The 20150-nt window shown below is 63.0% G+C and overlaps 1 protein-coding gene across 1 annotated transcript in view; it reads right to left on the reverse strand.

Moving 5' to 3' along the window:
- LOC113198539 (oxysterol-binding protein-related protein 5) overlaps positions 1-20150 on the reverse strand; it is a 46454-nt gene that overhangs the window by 3864 nt on the left and 22440 nt on the right. The window contains exons 2-12 of the mRNA XM_077796851.1: positions 16387-16543; positions 14284-14366; positions 9598-9678; positions 9259-9360; positions 7624-7827; positions 6674-6758; positions 4467-4641; positions 4002-4221; positions 1304-1488; positions 876-957; positions 66-164 (exon numbers count right to left, since the gene is read on the reverse strand). Of these exons, the coding sequence (XP_077652977.1) occupies positions 66-164; positions 876-957; positions 1304-1488; positions 4002-4221; positions 4467-4641; positions 6674-6758; positions 7624-7827; positions 9259-9360; positions 9598-9678; positions 14284-14366; positions 16387-16522 (1452 nt within the window). The 5' untranslated portion in view covers positions 16523-16543. The remainder of the gene's footprint in view (positions 1-65; positions 165-875; positions 958-1303; positions 1489-4001; positions 4222-4466; positions 4642-6673; positions 6759-7623; positions 7828-9258; positions 9361-9597; positions 9679-14283; positions 14367-16386; positions 16544-20150) is intronic.

Here is a 20150-nt window from a genome sequence, read left to right on the forward strand (position 1 = left end):
GAACCGCATGCAGGGCCACCCTGCACCTCCCAGCGCCCAGGCTCCCTGCCCAGAGGGGGCCTTGCCTGCTCCGCTATGTAGAAGGTGCAGCTGCGCGTCTGAGGGTGGATCCAGCGGCAGCGGAACATCTCGCCCAGCACGGGGTTGTAGGGCTTCTTGATTCCCTGCAGGACGAGGCCGTATGGGGAGGAGGTGGGAGGGCCCCGCAGGGCTGGCCACGCGGACCGGGGGACCGTGTGGGGGCTGCCCACGATTCTCAAAGGGGCCTGGCCTGCCGCCAGCAAAAGGGAACAGCACCCCCCAGTGCTGGGGGACAGCCTCGGGGTGTCCTCAGGACCCTGAATGAGTCACTCCGCCTGGACCTGGGTGCAGAGCCTGAATGGCCCCCTCAAAGCTGAGCGTGGGGGGCATGGGGGGCAGGGAGACCGGCTCCAAGCCAGCCTGCCGTGGGGGTCCAAGTTGGTCCCTTCCCCTCTCCGGGCCTCAGTGTCTCCATCTGTGCCATGAAAAGTGGAACTAGAGTCTCAGTGTCCATCGGGTGACCTGTGGAGCCGGGAGTGGCAGAGCTGCGCCCTGCCCGGCCCTCCCTGCACCAGGCAGCTCGGCCAGTCCTGGCTGCGGTTCTGAGATGATCCCGTGGCTAGGACTTCTGGGCACACTGGGTCTGCTGGTACCAGTGCCCGGTGGCACCTCCAGCACCTGAGGCTAGCTCCCCGGGGTGGATCCTTCAGGGGATGGGTACCGACTTGGGACTTGGTCTGAGCAGCACAGGGGACTCTCTGTGGGGACTCAGGCCTTGTCCTCTAACTTGGACCTCAGCCACGGGGGCAGCCAGGACGTCCAGGCCGGGGGACGCGGGACTCGGCGAGGCTCACCTTGGGCTTCTTGTAGAAGCCAGACAGGTACCAGCGCAGCACCAGCTTCATGCGGCCGTAGGCGTTGTCCTCCCGGGCAGCCCTGCCATGGGGAGGCGGGGCTCTGAGTCTGCCCAGGGTCCCTGGCCACCCCCTCCCCTGACCACACTCTCGACCATCCCAACTCCCCCCACTGAGCTACCGCAGCCACCTGCAGGCCACCTGGACCCTGAGGCGCCGGACCCACCACCATGCCAGGCAGCCCTGACCCGGGGAATGCCCCCTGGAAGTGACCAGCAGCGCCGGCTCCACCCCACGCTGGGCCTCAGAGAGAACTGCTGGCCCTGGCAGCGTCCAGGGCGCCCCGGGTGCTCCTGCCCCCCTGCACCCTGTGGGCCCCTGCGCCTGGGCCCCTCCCGCCCCCGGGCCTCTCCCCTGCCGCAGCGCACCTGGAGAGCAGGTCGGCGTGGCAGTAGTGGTCCGAGAGTTTGCTGAGGAAGGAGCGGGGCTCCAGCACGAAGGTAGGCAGCACCACGCGGGACAGGTCCATGCCCGGCCGCAGCTGCCGCAGCAGCACCCATATGAGGCCCTTGTTCTCCTCCGACACTGGCTCCACCTGGGGCTCCTCATCCAGCTGCAGCAAAGGGCCTGGGGTCAGCTCTGTGACCCCAGGGAGGGAGGGCGCGGGGTGGTGGGAGACACCGTCCCAGGCCGAGTAGGTGTGCGGGCTGCACCTGTCCACCACTGGTGTGGACGCCCGGCCTGGCCCTGCAGCCTCCAGACCCCGGCCCTGCAGCCCTGCCCCTTCCCCTTCCCGACACGCCCACCCTGCCTGGAGGGCACAGCTGCCCATGAAGGCTGCTCTCATCCCTCCACCGCTGGGCTGCTGCTCCACCTGGCAGACCTGGGCCCTCCCCTGAGTCCAGGTGGGGCCTGGCCAGACGGGGCTGTTGGAACTTCAGTGACCGTCCCACACGAGGGAGGAGCTCACGGTCCAGCAGAGAGGCTTTGGCCCCTGGGACCTCGGCTGCCCTGTGAGGCAGCTGCTCCTCCACTTCCAAAGAGTATTTTAAAGTTACTGTAAAGTTCTGGCCCTTGACGGAGGACGGTTGGCACAGCGCAGAGCTGCAGTGCGCAGCGGGCTCTCGCCACGGAGCCCGACTCGCGAGGCAGCGCCTCCCGGGACCCAGTCGTCACAGGCCACACCTCCGTCCACGCCCTTTCCTGCCCACTGTTTCTCCCAGTGCCCGCCTCGCAGTGGCACCCCGTCCAGCTGGGGCCTGCCCAGTCCACTCTGGAGGGCGGAGTGGCTCCCTTCCCTGCCCCCATCCCGGCCAGCTTCCCAGGGCTCCTCCCTGCAGGCCCCCCCCACACTTGGCCGTGGGTGCTTCCCTGTCACCCTCCTGCTCCCGGGCACAGGCAGGTGCCCAGCCGCGCACCCCATAGGAAGGCCTTGGCGAACGCGATCCCACAGGACACTACGTCAGGCAAGGCCGCTCTGTCCACGGTGGAGCAAGACCAGAAGGAGACTGCTCTGTCTGCGTGTGGAGTGCCCCTGGGACCCGGTCAAGCATGGGGTCCACCAAGGCAGCAGGTCCCTGGAAGGGGCGACACTGGCCTTGCACTTAGTGGCTCCTGAGAGGGTCTGGGGGGACAAGCAAGCCTGGCCCCTCCCTGCTCTCTCTCTTCCTGTCTCTGCATGTGACCGCTCCTCTCACTCTGCTCCCCCATGAGGCCATCCACCAGGTGACACTGTCACAGGGGCCCTCAGCAAAGGCCAAATCAGGGCCGCCCAATTCCAGATTGCCCAGTCTCCAAACTGTGAACTAAATAAAGTTCTTTTCTCTCTAAAGCACCCAACCTCAGGTGTTTTGTTATAGCAACAGGAAATGGCCAATCAGAGACACTGTCCTAAACAGTAACAAGGACCCCAATCCCTTTGCCTGCTACGCCAGGGTCTATGCTACCTACCACAGCCTTAGCCTTGCTACTTTCTTTCCACCTGGACGGGAATGGCTGTAGAGGTCCAGTCCTGACAGCACCTGGTCCTCAGCAAAGCTTGGCTTCTTCAACCCACCCCATTGCCCATTCCAGGCCTGGATCCTGGGTGTCCTTCCTCTGGGCTCCCACTTACTGAGGCACACCACCTGCCCACGGCATCTCGCTGTGGCAATTCAAGCCGTCCAGCTCTGTCCTCCATAGGAGCACTCCTGTGGGGGCTGACAGTACTCCTGCTTGGGCTCCTGCACTCCTGGCCCCTGTGCCTGGAATGCCACTCTCCCTCTTGTTATTCAGGTCTTCAAAGAAACCCCATGACCACCCACCCTCCAAGGCACTCTCTACCCCATTATAAGCCTTGTTCCCATTTACTCTCCTCACCAGCTCCCTGGGTCCTCTGTGGGTGTGTTAGTCAGTTTCCTGTTACTATGACAAATACCTAGGATAATCAACTTGTAAAGAAATAAGGTTTATTTGGGTTCACAGTTTGGGAGATTTTGCCCTTGTTGGCCTTGCTGCTTTTGGACCTGTGACGAGGGGGTACACCATGGCAGAAGTGCGTGGTTGATCCAGCTGCTCACAGGAAGTGAAAGAGAAAGAGATGGATCCCACAATCCCCTTTGGGGACACTCCCCCCAATGACCTAAAGTCCTCCCTCTGGGCCCCACCTGATAGGGATTCTCCCACCTCCCAAAAGCACCAAGCTGGGGACCAAGCCTTCAGCACCTGGGCTTTGGGGACACCCCAGTCCTAACCACAGCAGTGGGTTTGTGGCCTGTTTCCTGCTGCCATGAACCTGGGCTAGGGGGCAGCCCAGGGCCACCTGGCCCATGACCGTCTCCCCAGGGCAGGGAAGTGGCCAGAGTGGCAGCGTCCAGGTACACACAGAGCCCTCATCCTGCTCATCACCCAGCAGATGTCGAGGGTCCCTCCCGAGCCCCTGTCCTCTCACACGGTGCCTTCCAGCCCGGGCTGCTCCTTGGGGGCAGGAGACTCTGCCACGTCCCTGTGTCCACACACCAGCAGGGCCGGCCGGGAGGGAGGGCCTCTTAGGAGAGGCAGTGTCCCCCGGGGAAGGAGCACGGCAGACCCTCCTGGACCCCCACCCACCTGGCACTGCCCCTGCCCAGGGAGGAGGGCGGCTCTCACCTCCCCGGGCTCCTCGGGGGCCTGCTCCACGTAGGTGGTCCCCCTGCGGGGCCCCCCGGGGCTCTCAGACTGGTCGCTGCCACTCCCGTTGGTCTTGGGGCTGGGGTCCTGGGTCTCTGGCCCGGGGTCCTGGGTCTCTGGCCCGGAGTCCTCGGCGTTCTCTGACTTGTCCGAGAAGGCATCCTGCTCCAGGGGGCTCCCCAGGGACGAGCCACTCAGCCTGGATGGGGTGCAGGTGGCACCTGGTCACAGGCCAGCCCCAGCCCACACAGCCCTCCCCGGGCGGCCTCCACCCCGCTCCCCGCCGGACCCCGGAGCCCCCATCCCACAATGAAGGGGCTGAGCCTCTGGGGCCCGGCAGGGACAGGGCCTCCCCCTCCGTGGACTCCCTGTGCCGTTGGAGGTCTGCTTCCTCCCCTGCCCCCACCTAGGGGACCCCGCCCCTGCCCGCCCCACCCTGCTCACGGGAACAGGTCCTGGTCTGGGTGGACGGCGGCTGAGCCTGGCAGTCCGGACAGCGAGGATGGCGATGCGTCGGGCGAGGACCCCGGCTCGCTGTTGTGGCCCTGCTTGCAGGCGCTCAGCCGCAGCAGGCTGGAGCAGCGCAGGGCCAGCTCCAGGGCGTCCAGCCAGCAGCGCCCTGGGGACACAGGGAGCCGCTGCCCTCACCAAGGGGTCCAGCGTGCTCCCCTCTGGGAACCTCCCGTGGCCCCCCGACCCCCAACAGGAGACCACCTTCCTCCCATCCCTCTGTCCTGCCTCCCACAGGGACCTCGGTCTGGGGCCTGTGGTGGGGGACGGAGGGGATGGACACCAGGAGTCCATGTGGCCCTGGCCTTCTGAGTAGGCCTCAAGGAGCTCTTCAGAGAACCTCAACGGCTGTGCCCTTCCGTGCACTCATGTCGCAGGCAGGGGCCAAGGCCAGGATGTGAGGGACCCAGGTGACGGCCCAGAGCTGGCCTTGTGCCCAGAGGGTCCACCTGCAGGTGTGCCCAGGTGGAGTGGGATGAGGGCCCCTGCCAGGAGCTGCAGGTCCGGGTGCCCTGGGGCTCCTGCTGGCTGGGAACATGGGCAGGAGGGGTGGAGGTGGGCAGGAGGGTGGAGGTGGGCAGGACCGTGCTGTGGAGGAGCCACTGCCCAGGCCACAGGGACGAAGCTGTGGACAGCAAAGGGTGGGAAAGGGCTCTTGCTCATTGTCTGCTGCCTTCCTGGCGGAGGGTGGTCTCAGATCCCCAAGTGTTAACAACTAGGGGACGTGCGTCCACCCAGGTCGCACCCGGTGTCCTGGTGTGAACCCTGAGAGCGGCCCTTCCACTCACAAGAGCATCCTGGGGTGGCCTATACATGACGGCTCAAAGCAGCGTGACAATTGGGGGCCCATGGGACCAGGCAGGTTGGGGACAGGTCCCTCTGGAGGGACCTGGCATTGCTCTTGGAGGCACGTTCCCTGACTGCTGCTCATGGACCCTGCTCGGGCCTCCCTGGGGCCAGTCTGGGCAACTCAGGGGAGGGACCCACCAGGATGGTGGCTCCTGGTTCTCTGGAGCTGCTCTTCTTGCCAGGGGACATCTGGGGTGCTTCTGGGGTTCACTGCAGGCTGGGTTGGAACAGAGCCCCCCAGCCTGGTGAGCCATCATGGAGCAGCCTGGGGTGGGGGGAGGGGGGGCGCCGACTTGGGTGGGGCCTGAACACGCATTCAGGGCTGCCCCTGGGGACTCAGTACCCCAGACGCCATGCCCACACAAGGCCTCCTCCGGCTCCTCCAGAGGCCACCCGAACCCCACAGGGGCTGGGGACACTCCTCCTCCCCACTGCGGCCCTCTGCCCATCAGGGCTGGGCACCGTCTTCCCTGGTCTCCTGGTCTGAGGGCTCATTGCCCACCTCCCCCTCAGAGCTGCAGGTGCATGAGGCACAGGCCACCCTGTCCACCCCAGGGCCCAGGTGGGATCCCACAATGATCCAATACGGAAGGGACTTGGGACAGCTGGGGAACGTAGATGTGGCACTGACCACCAGGGGGCGATGTGGCACTGGTGTGGAGGACACTGCCCACAGTCAAGACTGAGGGGCTGGACCCAGAGGGCTACGGCTTCTAGGCTGGGCACTGCCTACTGTGAGGGTGTGGCCGCAGGGGCCAGCCCTGAGGGCGCAGATGGGTGGCCACCCCCATCAGAGGGTGGTCACTGCAGGAAATCATCACTAATTCCAGGGTCAGCTGTGGCTGCAGCGGTGAGAGCTGCCGTCAGGGCGCCTGAAGGAGACGGTGTGGAGTCGGGGGCTCACGCTCTGTCTGGGCTCAGGTGCTGTCTTGCCGGGGGGCTGCCTGTGCTGTTTCCTCACTGTCAGACGTGGAAGATGATAGTAGGACCTACGGTCCATGTTGTCAGCAGGGTGTGGAGCTGAGTGACTGCCATGTGCTCTAATGAGGTCCCTGGAGTCCCATGATATTGAGGTGATAAGTATGAGTCACACTGTACCCATGGGGACACCGAGGCTCGGGGAGGTACCATGTGAGCCAGGCCTGTCTGGTGCCAAGCCTGGGCCTGCTCCATGACTTCACCTCTGGTTGGGGGATAGTGGAGGCCTGAACCGTGTTCACCTACACCTGGCTCACACCCGACAAGGGCCCCTCCTCCGGCAGGCACCCAGGAGACAGGCAGAGGGGACTCACCGTCCGACTCCGAGGCGGCCCTGAAGATCAGGTAGCTGCTGGGGAGGGGCTGTGTGATGGAGCCCACACTCTCACCTTTGGGGCCCTGGAGAGGCAGAGACCTGCAGGGTCAGGCACCTGGCCAGGAAGACCTGGCAGGCAGCGAGAGAGACGGATGGGCGGGGATTCTCGCCCTCGCTCTCCAGCTATGAGCTTCCTGAGTTAGGGTCAGAATCCTGCAAAACCAGGATGCCCAGCTGAATCCGAATCTCAAAGAAATAATGAAGAGCTCTGAAGAGCTCTGTAGGGTGTGTCCAGCCCACGGAATACACTTATTAAGACGGTTTCAACGTACGATATTTTGACTTTATGGTGGCGGGCAAGCACGCTCATATAGCCACTGTGTCCCACGCTCAGAACGCGGTGGTCAACCCACGGGACACTCAGCAGGCTGGGTGCTGGGGTGTCTCCCCCAACTGTAGGCTGCTGCGTGTTCTGAGCGCAGGCAGGTGAGCTGAGCCGTGGTGACTGGGAGTGTTAAGCACAGTGTAAACCTGCGTGTTTCCAACTTACAATGGGTCATCTGGGTGTGACCTCATCCCAAGTCGAGGAGTCTTCATTAAAAACTGGTTCCCCCAAAATTCAAACTCGACTGGGCGTCCTGGGTTTCCCCAGGCAGCCTGGCCCTGCTGGTCCTGGGTTGGGCAGCCCCGTTACGAGGCTGAGGTCTGGGCTAGAGGGGTACAGCCTCTGAGGCCACCAAGGGTTCTGTGGGGAGGGCCATGGCCTATCTGGTCCCTGGCCCTGCATGAGGCTCAGAGAAGTTATGAGATCTGCTGGAGGCCTCTGCAGCTGGCAGTGGTGTCCCACTGTGACCCCAGGAGGAGCCTCCTGACCCTATGGGGCCACTCTCCCCTGCCCAGGGTGTCCCCTCTCCCCTGCCCAGGGTGTCCCCTCCCGCCCAGCAGTACCTTCATGGCCCAGACTGACTGGTCCAGTGGGTGGAAGAGCTTGAAGCAGAAGCCGTCCTTCTTGGAGGGGCGCTCGATGAGCTCACAGCAGTGCAGCAGCACGGTGCCCACCCACTGGCCCACCTTGGGCGTCTTGTAGATGAGCAGCACCCCAGGCTTCAGCACGCACCACAGCTTGGTCCAGCTCTTCAGGGTCCCACGGATCTGCAAGGAGGGGCACTATGGTCACTTCTGCCCACTCAGGCTGCCCCCAGGGCATCTCGATGGCTTGATGGGGGCTGTCTGCGTGTTCTGAGTGCAGGGCTGACCCCCACTCCTGGGGGTGCCCACCACGTGCCCTGGCAGGGCTGGGGCAGCATGGCTGAAGCTGGGAACTCAGAGCAGAGCTCAGGTGGCCCTGGGGTGTGGCAGGGTCCCCTCCAGTTTCTCAAAGGGGGAACTTAAGTGATGGAAGACTCAAAGAAATCTAGAGAAACTGGGGACAGATGCGCTGGCGAGGTTCATGGAGGTCAAGTTCAAGGTCAAGGAGGTCCCAGGGTCTTGGGGGAACTAGCAGAGTGGTGACTTGGCATTCTGAGCTTTGTAAGCCAGCTGTCAGCTCTTTTCTCTCTCTAACTCGGCCTTCGCACCACACCTCCTGGAGAGCGGCGATCTGGATCACGTCTGACTCGTGGCCGCGCAGCCCTGGGAACTGCCTGTGCAGGGGTGCAGGTCACGAAGGCTCAGTTGCTAGGGTGACGCCGGCCTAAGGACACTCTGTGCCAAGGCTCAGAGTGATCAGTCGAGGCCTTGAGTTCAGACGCCAACCCCCAGGAACAGAGGATTCTGAGTCTAACAAGATGACCCTAATATCCGCCCATCCTGCGTCCTTCAGTCGGCCCGCTTGGCTGACACCTTCCCACAGCCTTCCGATGAGCTGGTTAGGGGTCAGTCAGACTCGGTCAGAGCCTGGCCGCCACCTGGCCCCGCTGTTCCTTCTATGTGTGTGTCTGTCTTTTCTTCACCCAGTCGCCCCTGATTTCTGAATTAACGGCTGGTCGGGGCAGTACCTAGCTTCCATCCTGCCTGTGGGTGGACGCGGCCCACCTGTCTCCCTTGCTCCCAGGGGCTGCATGGGGTCTCTGACCCTCACTGTGTGGACAGGGAAGTGCAGGCTCAGGGCTGAGTGCCCTGGGGAGGTCTGAGCCCGGGCGCTCTCCTGGAGGCCAGGGTGATGGTCCCTCCCCAGGACTCTGAGGCCTCGACCAGCAGACCGGGGCCCCCCTCTGTCGGGTGCCACCGAGAGAACTCGGATGGAGCAGGCTGGAGTAGGGGCCTGGCCAGTGACTGGTGTCCTCACAGGAAGAGGGGCAGACCCAGAGGGTGGGCCTGTGAGCACGGAGGCAGGGAGTAGGCTGATGTGGTCACAAGTCGAGGGCACTTGGAGCTAGAAGGAGCAGGAAGGACCCTCCCCCGGGACCTGGAGGGCCTGGCGGGCACCTTGGTTTTGGACTTTTTCTTTCAGAACTATGAGGAAATAGATTTCTATTGCTTTAAACCACACATGGCAGCCCCAGGACACCACACATGCCGATGGTCTCCCGAGTGGCCACAGCCTTCCCACCCCCCACCGGGAGCTCCCGCTGGGCCGCCCACCTTGAGGCTGTCGGCCATGATGACCACGCTGGGATCTGTGAGGGCACTGAAGAGCTGCTTCGTCGCGCGCTTCTTCTCCTTTCGGTAGGTCTCCTTCTGCGCCTGAGCCGGGAGCACCGGTGGGCGGTCACGGGGGATGGTCCCCGCTGCCCGGTTCCTCCCACCGTCCAGTCTGGGGCCAGGAGAAGGCCACGCAGGAAAAGGAGAGCAGGTGGAGGCCTGGGGTGGTGGGGTGCAGGTGCCCCTCCCCTTGGCAGACGGGGAGCCTCTCCCAGCCTCGGGGGCCCCCCTCTGAGGTGCCAGCTGAGAGGCCCCGCCCCTCCCAGGGCCCGGGCCCACCTTGAGGGTCTCTTTCCTGGAGGCCCTGGACATCGGGGACACACACTCCTTGTCAGACCCATTGCACAGTCTGTTCTCTGCCTGCAAGAGAGACACTTGGGAGTGGGGGGCCTTGGGGTGCAGCTGTGGAGGGCCGGGGTGGGCAGGGGCAGGACACAGAGGTTGGAGAGAAGTGCTTCCTGCCCTCATGGTCCAGCACCCTCCATCTGGCCAGCCAGGGAGATAGAACAAGCTGACCCTGGCAAGCCCTTCCCAGGCACCTGCGCTGAATTCACGGCGAGGAGGAGATGGGATCCACCACCTGGGCACACGAGGGGACATGGGACCAGTCAGAGGCTGAAGAAACTCCTGGGCCATCAGGGGCAGGTTTGGGGGAAGAGGCAGCCAGGAGACCCCTGAGCCAGGTGGCCAGGCGCCAAGGGTGGGGTTTGCAGAGGGGAGTGTGGCGGCAGCTGTGAGCTGGGGGACAAGCTCTGGGGCTCATCCATCCACTGGAAGAGCAGCCCCCTTTCCTGCCCCCGGGGTGCTCGGGACATCTGCTCCTCGGCCATGGCCGTGGCCCTTCCTCTGGTCGGGGCTGACATGTGCAGGGCGGCCATGCACTGGGGGTGCCCCATGCTCTGGAAGCTGCTGTGTGGAGGGCCAATGCCCAGGTCTTGCCCATGGCCACAGGCGGGGCCCAGCCCAGGCCACAGCTGGCTTGCTGGCCCAGAGCAGCCATCCTGGACCTTGGGGCTGGAAGGGGCCAGAGTCCCTCTGTAGATAGGGAAGCTGAGGTCTGGTAGGGAAAGTGGACGCAGGCTTGGGAAAGGCTGACTCCTACCTGTCACCTGCCACTGTGCACCTGCAAGCCAAGAACAGGTTCCACAATTGCAAGTGGTTAAGAAAAAAAACCAAATGAACATTATTTTGTGAGACATAAAAGTTCCCTGAAATTCAAACTTCATGTCCACAGTTTTCCTGGCACACAGCCAGGTCACGCATCTCCACGCCCGTGGCGGCCTCCTGGGACAGCGGTGTGGAGGGCTGCAGTAGGACCCCAGGCAGGGACGCTCGAGAGCCCCGCTGTCCATCTTTCTAGGAGAACCTGCTGCCCTGCTCTGCTCTCTATGCTGGGTGCCTGGGGGTGCTAGGGAGCACCTTCTGGAGCTTCTAGGGCAAAGGAATTGTCCACTGTGGAGAGAGTCTCCATTCAGGCAGGAAGGGTGGACCCTCGCCCTGGGCTGCTCAGAACAGCAGGGAGATGGAGAAGGGCACAGGGTACAGAGCGGAGGCTTTGTCCACTCAGACATGCCAGGCCCCATTCCGATGCTCTGTCTGTGCCATTGTCTCCCTTGTCTGTGATGAGTATGTCCAAATGTCCCCAGCAGATGCTGAAACTGGATACTTCCAAAGACTGTGTGTGCTGTGTTTCCCTCTACATCTGTACCCATGATAATGTTTAACTTAGGAGTCAGGCACAGTAAGAGGTTAACAATCGCTAAAAATAAATCAGAACCCTGATAATAACTTACTGGAATGAAAGTTATGTGAATGTGGCCTCTCTGTGTCAGATCACAGCTACTAAGTGACTAACGGGCAGGTAGTATATACAGCATGGATACACTGGCCGAAGAATGATTTACATGCCAGGCAGGATGGAGCAGGATGGTGGGAGATTTTGTCACTGTACTCAGAAGACTGCAAAGTTAAAACAAATGAATTGTTTATTTCTAGAATTTTCCATTTAGTATTTTTAGATTATAGTTGATCATGGGTAACTGAAAACATGGAAAACAAACTGCAGGGAGAGGACTGCTGCACTCACCCAAGCTCTATCGACCCATGGGGCAGGACCCATTTCATCCCACTTGGTGGACAGGAAGCCAAGAAGGGAGAGGTGAGGCAGCACCCAAGCCTGAGGGGCCAGTAAGGGATGGGGTGGACTTGAATCGTCCAGTGGACACCTGGACAACACTGTGCCAGGCTTGCCTTAGGCACTGGGTTTAGGAACAATACGATTGTTTGGCTCTTTGAGAGAGGGGCAGCCACCTACAAGTGGACGAGGCGGCCAGGGCAAGGGGTGGAGAGGGGTGGGGTGCCCGGCTTTGTGACCATGAGTGTTAAATACAGCAGCTCAGGCCACTGTTATTATCTGTGTTCTGCAGAGGAGGAGACTGGCACAGAGAGATTCAGAAACCTGCCCAAGGTCACGGTTGAGAAGGGGCCCAGCTGAGATTGAACCCCAGCAGTCTTACTCCAGGGCTGCACCCACTTAGCCAAAAGACCATTCCAGATCATGGGAGAAAGGGCGGCAGGAGGGGTTCCTGAGGGCTCTGCCCTGGACGCAGCGTTTGAGTTAAGGATGTATGCAGACCTTGGCCAGGTGACAGGCCTCTGGAGAGCCCAGGCTGATGGATGAGAGCCTGTTTCTGCTCCGAGGAGTCTTCTGAGCCAGGTCTGGGCGCGGCGCCCTCGGCTGACTTAGCGCATGTTGTTCCCCACCTGGGGATGCCCTTCCCTGTTGCTGGGCAGCCCCTGCCCTGAGTCACCTGCCCACAGGACCTCAGCTCTGAGTGACCTGCTGGCATCATCTCCTGGTGACACATAGTGCCCCAAACCTGCCCAGGATGTTGGCAGCTTCAGTCACATGGCCATTTCTGTAGTCAGATGTCTTTGTCCAGAGTGACCACCTTGGGGACAGTTGCATCTCTCAGTGTCTCAGCACTGGCAGCTGGGGGCTCAGCAAGTCCCATGATCTGCGAACCTGCTGGCACTCCCCTGCCACCCAGCTTTCTACCACTGGGCTGAAGGCAGCTGTGCTGGGTTTAGGTAATGGGAAGGGGGCAGGCAGGGGAGGCGCTTCCCCGACTCCCTGCTGGGCAAAGGGACTCAGGCTGCGCTGCAGCTCCTGCTGAGCTCTGCAGAGAGGGCTGCCCACTCCTCCTGATTGTGGGCTGTGCTGGGCACCCTGACCTCAGGCAGGGCCCTTTGGTCACTCCCGTGTGCCACTGAGAGTCAGGCCTGGTGCAATAACAGGGCACCCTGAGAAACGAGAAAGGCTGCTCAGAACCAGGAACCTCATAGTCCGGATGGAACCTCGCAACCTACAAAAGCGACTCAAATTACAATTTAGAACAATGTACAGCGTGGGGCCTCGGGTCAGAATGCATCGAAAGCTCTTGACCCTACAGCAAAAAGACAAACAACCCGATCAAAGACGGGCAGAGGACTAACAGTGACCTTTCTCCAAAGAGCATACGCAAGCTGGTCAAGGAGCTCAGAGACACCGGGCATCGGGACGCGCCAGGGAACCCGGACACAACGAGACACCACTGGGCACTGCGCCAGGATGCCATCATGTGTGTTTTAAGGAAACAGAATAGAAAATCTGGAGTGTCGGCTGGTGAGGGTGTGAGGGTGCACACTGCTGGAGGGGGCAGCGCCCCTGTCCCTCGAGGGTTAAGGCTGGGGTTCTTAGAATTCATACTGCTACAGAGTTCCTCGTGACCCAGCAATTCCACTCTTAGGTTCGCACTCCAAAGCATGGAGCCTGGTACTCACAGAATACCTGGCCACGGACGTCGCTAGCAGCTCTGCGCATTACGGCTAACAAGAGGAAGCAACCCAGTGCCCGTCGCCTGAGGGCAGACAGACGGAGCGCCCATCCTACAGGGCACTGGAAAAGGAAGGGCATCCGTTCAGCTGCACCACCTGGGCAGCCTGCAGCACGAGGGCAGCACCAGCCACAGAGGCCGCACCGCAGGGCCCGCTTCCACGAGGCCCAAGGACCCTCCCGTCCACGTCAGGGAGGAGGAGAGGGCAGGGGCTGCGGGTGGGGTAGAGTCCCAGTTTGGGGAGATGAGCAAGTTCTAGCGGTGGAGTGGCGACGACTGCGTGGCCGGGGAGTGTGCCTGCGCCCCTGGACTGTGCCCCGAGACCTGGTTGTGAGGGGAGATCTTAGGCCATGTCTCCTTTGCCACTGATCAAAGTTTTGAATAGCCAAGAAACGCCAGTGAGCACACAGCCACGTGTCAGGGGTGGCAGGCGTGGGCTCAGGGAGATGGCAGGTTGGCCTGCTGTCCCCAGGCCGACACGGGGGCCCACCGGGACATCATTAACTGCAGTGTGACAGCCGAGAAGGGGCTCCCAGAGGAGCCAGGCCCTCACTGAAGTCACACCACTCCCTGAGGCCAGCACAGGTGAAGGACGGTCTCTGACTCCGTGGCCCCACCCATCGTCAGGACCAAGAACCGCCAGAGCTCCCTCGAGCCCTTTGGGAGAAGGAGGGGTGTGCTGGTGCCAGTCCCCTCTGCCCCTGGACAGAGGTCCTGCCAGCTAGAGCTTGCAGGGAGCATGCGTCGACGCCTCTGGCACTCATGCCCGCAGAGAGGAGGGCCAGGCTGGGGCCCCACATGCACCTCACACGGGGCACAGAGGGGCTCGGCCACCTCTCATGGGCATTTCTGGAGCCCCGCCAGCTCACATCTCTTCTCAGGTGGCCCATTTATGCCAAGAAGGTGGCGTGAACAAGAAGGTGGTGTGAACAAGAAGGTGGCGTGACCAGGAAGGTGGCGTGAACAGAGCTGTGCAGCCTGGGATTTGTGTCCCATTCCCTGGCCTGGATGGGGGTTGGCAGGCTCAGCCAGCACCTGCTGTCCCTGAGCAGGCGCCCTGTCCCGGGTCCTCCCACTGCTGGGCTCTTACCGGTGGCACCTTGGCGGTGGAGCCCGAGGTGGGGGGCTCTTCATCTCTTGGCAGTGACAGGCCATTGGGCTCCATGTCCTTCCCTGCAAAGGAGCAGAGGGTGAGGAGGGAACGGGGCCAGGCTCCCAGGGGTGCAGGGGCCCGGCCGGTTGGGAGGGGCAGGGAGCCAGCTGAGGTAGTGGCTACAGGACTCTGCTCCAGGGGTGCAGGGAATCCAGCAGGCATCCGCCCCGGGAGGACCCAGGGTTCTGATCTGGCTGTGACCACAGGGAGGGAGCGGGGAGGGGCTGGCGGAACCCGGGGGCCCTGGGCCTGGTGTGGTGGTGACTTCGGGTCTACGTGGCCCTCAGTCCTCAGAGGAACAGCACAGTATCCAGGCTCACAGGCAGGCTGGGTCCAGGGTGCTGGCCATGTGTCCCTCTGATGGATGCCATCAGCCCCAGTGCTGGAACTGAGGGAGTGGGTGGGACAGCGTCCTGGGTCCCAGCGCAGCTGGGCTGAGGGGGAGGAGGGAGGCCCTTAGGTCTGGGTTGGCCCTGGGGAGGTGGCCCAGCCCTGGCTCCCTGCTCTGACGCTCTTTCTGAGACCGCATTTACGGGCAGGAGGAAGGCGGGTGGCTGCAGAGGAGGCCCGAGGCCGGAAGGCCCTGCCCACTCCCCTGGCTGTGGGCCTTGGGGCTGGGGTGCGGCTCCTCCTGCAAAGGCAGCGAGGAGGGGAGTGGAGGGGAGAGGACTGACACCCAGAACCAGGAAAGCCCTGGGAAGGGCAGGGTGGGACTGGGAGCCTTTCTCTCCAGAAAACCATGACCCGAGGAAGTGGTTCTGCCTGTCCTGGTGCAGTGCCCACTCAAGGTCGTACAATGTCCCTGTCCCTGAGGATGGCACCCCTGGAGCTTCCGCCCACACAGCACCCATGCCCCGACTGAAGCGGGGTCAGCAGGGGTCCCCTCCACTTTCAGGGTCCCCTCAGCAGATGCTCCGGACTGCTGCCTTGGGCCACTTGCAGTGGGGTGCTGTGTCCTGGGCAGGGAGGACGCAGGGGCTCTTGGAGCACCCGAGAGGGGAGTGCCCCCAGCAGGCCAAGGCCGGCCCTGGCTCCTCTTCCCAGCCTGTCCACATCCACTGCCCTGCCCTGCCCCTGGGACCTGTTGCCCCTCTGTTCCTGGGTCCCCCCCAGCCTGGGCCAGTAACTCTGAGGACCAAGTCCCCAGAGACTGACGGCCAGCCGGAGCCTCCCTCCCCATGCAGGCCAGTGGACATGGCTGCGGTCAGTCCTGGCATCCAGCTCCCTGGCCTCCCCGGGGCTTCCTCAAGGCCTCCCTGCTCTGGGCCTTGGCTTCCCCGTCCCCATCTGCCAGCTGAGAGCGGACGAGCAGTTCCCAGCCCCAAGGCTCCACACCTCCTCCCTGCCCAGCCACAGAAGGTGGAGGTGGGGTCCATCTGGAGAGTCCTTCCAGGGCAGGCACAGTCAGCTTCTGGCCCCCAGGGCTCCAGAGGGAAGGGCTGGGCTCTCTGGGCTCAGCAGTCACAATGGGGCAGCAGGACTCAGCTGAGACCCCACTGGGTGGGGCCGAGTGGGGCAGCTGGAGGCTGGGCTGTGGGGCTGGCAGCAGCAGGGTGCCCGCTCCCTGGTACGCAGGGCTTCACCCACAAGCTGCACGGCAGCCCAGCAGAACTGAATTGTCCCCTGGCCAGCGCACAGGGCCCTGGTGGCTGGGCATGGGCACCAATGTTGTCCCCATTGTACAGATGAGCAAACTGAGCTCGAGAGACCCAGTAGCTGGCTGGGGTCAGCCAGCCAGGACAGCAGGGAGGACCCAGGCCGCCTGTCCCTGAAGCTGATGTTTGGGACGAGTGCACTCCCCTGGCCCCAGAAGACCTCTGGGGGCCCTCTCTGTCTCCAGGCCCAAAGGCTTTGCCTGCCCCCAGAGGTCACACCAGGGAGCCTTGGGGCTGGGGACTGCTCGTCCCCTCTCAGCTGACAGACCCTTTAATGAGCTACAAACCCTTTGTCCCCCGTGGGGTGTGAGCGGAGCGGGCTGCTGCCCTCGACAGCTGCGAGGGCGTGGGGCCTCTGCCCCATGCGCCCACAGCTGGCACCTACCTGGGCTGACTGGGCTGAGCTCATTCTCGCAGCCCAGGAGCAGGGTCCGCGTGAGCTTCCGGGGGTCGGTCTTGTGCGGGGTGGAGGCCGGCGGACACAGTGAGAAGCGGCGCCGGAGAAAGGCCTCCTCCTTCATGGCGTGGGTGCTGGGGGGCTTCTGGAAGGCAGGGGGGAGGACAGCTCTGACTCGTGCTGATACCTGGGGCAGCGCCAGGGCTGGACGGCCTGGTGCCAGACGCAGTCTCCTCCTGCGGGGGTGGAGCCAAGTGAGGGGGTGACCCCTCACACTCGGGGACCCCAGGGGGCTGCCCTGAAGAGGACGAGGAGGGCTGGGAGGTGGGCAGGGGTGGGCAGCAGGGAAGGCCACGCTCGGGCAGATGGCTTTGTCCAAGGCTGGCTCTTCCAGGACCACTGCTCGTGGTCAGACGTGGACAGATGTCTTTGAGAACTCCCAAGCCCCTGGTCTGCAGGACTCTGACCACAGCCACGTGAACCCAAGTGGGCCATGGACACACGCTGGGCCACCAGACTGGCCCTTTGGTGATGGTACTCCATGGCAGAGAGATGGCCACCCGTCACACAGGCCAAGAGCTGGTCTCTCCACAGAGAGGACGAGGAAGGCCAGGCCGGGGCGCTGCCGCCACCCGCAAAGCACTTGAACAGGGAGACGAGGCCCGGGTGTGCTCAGAGGTGGCCTCATGACTCACAGCAGCCCAGGGGGCCACATTCCTGCCTACAGCGTGGCCAGAAACAATCCCTGGGTCCCCACAGCAGGAGCATTCGCGAGGTCAGGACACCAGGGGCCTCTGCCCGGGCTCCCCTGCCCTCCAGCGAGTCGGTGCTGGGTGGGTCCAGGAGGGGCTCAGGTCTCGCCTCCTCTGGACCAAGGCCAGCTGTGGGCAAGAGGCAGCGTCCTCCCTGTGCCCTGGCAGCCCTGCACCTGAGTAGAGAGAACAGCTGGCCAAGGTCATCCCTTCCCAGGCACGCACCGTTGACGGCACCAAACCCACAAGTCTCAGCGCAGTCTACAGAAGAGGAAACCTCAGCTCTGCAAGTGGAGCGTCATCCTGCAGTTCCCTGCGTCGCAGGGCGGACACTCGGGCTCTGCTCCTGCCGCTGTTCACGCCCCAGGAACCCCAGCTGACCCCTTCCCTCCCTGCCCAACTGCATGGGAACAGGCCTGCATTCCCTCTGGCTGGCCACGGGCTCTGCTTTCTCCCACAGGCCTGACCCCAGATGCACAAAGCCCTTCCTGCTAGACTTGGGGATCAGGTGGGGCTTCAGGGGTAGGCAGGGTGGCCCAGCATGTCACTGGTGCCAGGGTTTCTGTCACAGCCTGATGGACTCACAGCAGCCCAGGTGGCCAGAACCTTGTATGGCCCCTACCCAGGGGTCAGAGTGAGGGGCTCTGAGGCAGCATCTTCCTAACCCCATCATGTCACCTGGCACCTGGCACAGCCCCTCACCTTTGCCATTTCAGACATGGAAACTGACTTCAGCGAGAGTAGGGTTTTGGCCCAGGATCACACAACTAATAACTATCCATCCACCCTCCCATCATCCATCCATCCATCCATCCATCCATCCATCCATCCTCCCTCCCATCCATCCATCCATCCATCCATCCACCCTCCCATCCATCCACCTTCTCATCCATCCATCCATCCATCCACCCATCCATCCATCCACCCTCCCATCCATCCACCCACCCATCTATCATCCACCTATCCATCCATCCACCCTCCTATCCATCCATCCTCCCTCCCATTCACCCACTCATCTATCCACCCTCCCATCCATCCATCCATCCATCCACTCTTACATCCATCCATCCATCCACTCTCCCATCCACCCATCCATCCACCCTCCCATCCATCCATCCTTCCATCCATCCATCCATCAATCCACCCACCCTCCCATCCATCCATCCATCCATCCATCCTCCCATCCATCCACCCATCCACCCATCTATCCATCCATGTATCCCTCCCCCTCCCTCCCTGAATCTTCCCATCCAGACATCTGGCCAGCGTGGTTCCCCTTCCTTCCCACTCACCCCACAATAGACACAGCAGGTGGAGTTTGAGCGACTGACCTCTGGTATGACCCCCCAACACTGCAGCTCGGTCGTGCCCCTGGGACTAGCCGCTCTGCTGCTGACCCCTGCAGGCAGTGCCAGGGCCCTCAAATCCCCTCTGCCTGCCCAGTCGGGAGGCGGCACCGGGTCATGTTCTGGGTCTGTAGGACTCTCCAGAAGACCCAGCTCCCAGCCTTCCTCACACCCTGCCGTCACAGTGCTGGCAGCCTAAGGCCACTGTCACTCACTACCTGGGGGAGGGGTGTTTGTCTCCAGGGCCACCCCGGGTTACTCAGAACACATGCCGTCCTGTGCCCTGTCCCCAGCTCCCGCGTCTCACCCACTCTGCTCCAGCCACACTGGGGCCCTTGACATGCTAGAAAACACCCAGCCCACTGCTGCTGAGGCCTCCTGCCCACAGTGCCCCTCGCCCACCTCTCCAGGGCCGGGACTTGCTGATTCCACAGCTGGCGGAGCTCGGCCAGGCCCTAGCGGCTGCACAGCACATTCTCTGCATGGCCCCGGGGACTCTGGCCGCTCCCTGTCCCTGCTTTACCCTTTGTTAAGGCTCGGGTGCCAGTGTGCCCCACCATCTGATGCCAGCCCCGGGGCAGGAACACAGGCAGGCGCCTCCTGAGCCAGGAGCTGGGGGGGGATCTGGGTGGTGGCCTGCGAGGGCTCCCTGTGAAGGTGCCTTCCACACCCAGCCCTCCCAATGGCCGGCTCAGGGGTGGGTCCTCGAGAGGTGACCAGGGATGGTCCTGGGGCTGACGTCCACCGTCACCTGGGGAGCTCCCTGTTCGCAGCTGGTGGAAAGAATTAGTGTTTGCAGAGCCCCTGCGGTGGCCCAGAATGAGGTCCCGTCCTCTCGGTGCTGGTGGGAGGCCAGGGTTGACCAGAGGGACTGCAGACCCCAGGGCGGCCAGCCAGAGACTGAGGGGCCAGGCTGGGCCGACCACTGCCCTTCCCACAGAAGTCCCGTGGGAGCCCACCCATGAGGGGAGGGAGAAAAAAAGGGTGAGAGAAGGGCAGGTGAGGAGGAGGGAGGACGAGGAGCCAATGCCAGGTGTGGCCACAGCAGCCTGGGAGCCCCAAGGCTGGGCAACCGCAGAGCTGCGCTGCCCACCCCTGTCCAGTGCTGCCCACTGAGAAGCCCCCCAGGGAGCCCCAGCCCAGGCTCTGGCTGCCGAGGGCTCCAGGAGGTCTCTCTCTGGGCCTGGCTTCTGCCTGTCCAAGACCACCAAGGGCTGAGGTGTGAGCGGCCTCCACTGTCCTCTGTGACCACGGCTGGCCTATGCCCAGGGCCAGCAATGCACCACCCAGTGTCCCAGTCACTCCACGCCCTCATGATCCTAAAGTCCAGGTGCAGGAGGGACTCAGCAGGGCCTGAGGGGAAGAGCCCCAGGGCAAGGACAGTGAGTGGACGGGCCTCACCTGCGCAGGCCAGAGGCGGAGGCTGAGGGTGGTGCTGGGATGAGACATGTTTCTGCCGGGTGGGGCCTTGCCCAGGCCCCCAGGCCCCTGAGGAGGGCTTACACGAAGTCTGGCCAGGAGGCAGCCACCGGGCCGTGGCTAGGGAAGGGGCAGAGGATGGATGGCCACACTGCCCAGCTCTGGCCCAGGTCCGGGAGGAGGGGGTCTGCAGGCAACCGGGCAGGCCAGGGGCTAGCCTGAAGCCACCTGAGCC

The sequence above is a fragment of the Urocitellus parryii genome, chromosome 4 (assembly GCF_045843805.1).
Source record: "Urocitellus parryii isolate mUroPar1 chromosome 4, mUroPar1.hap1, whole genome shotgun sequence".
NCBI classification, from domain to species: Eukaryota; Metazoa; Chordata; class Mammalia; order Rodentia; family Sciuridae; genus Urocitellus; species Urocitellus parryii.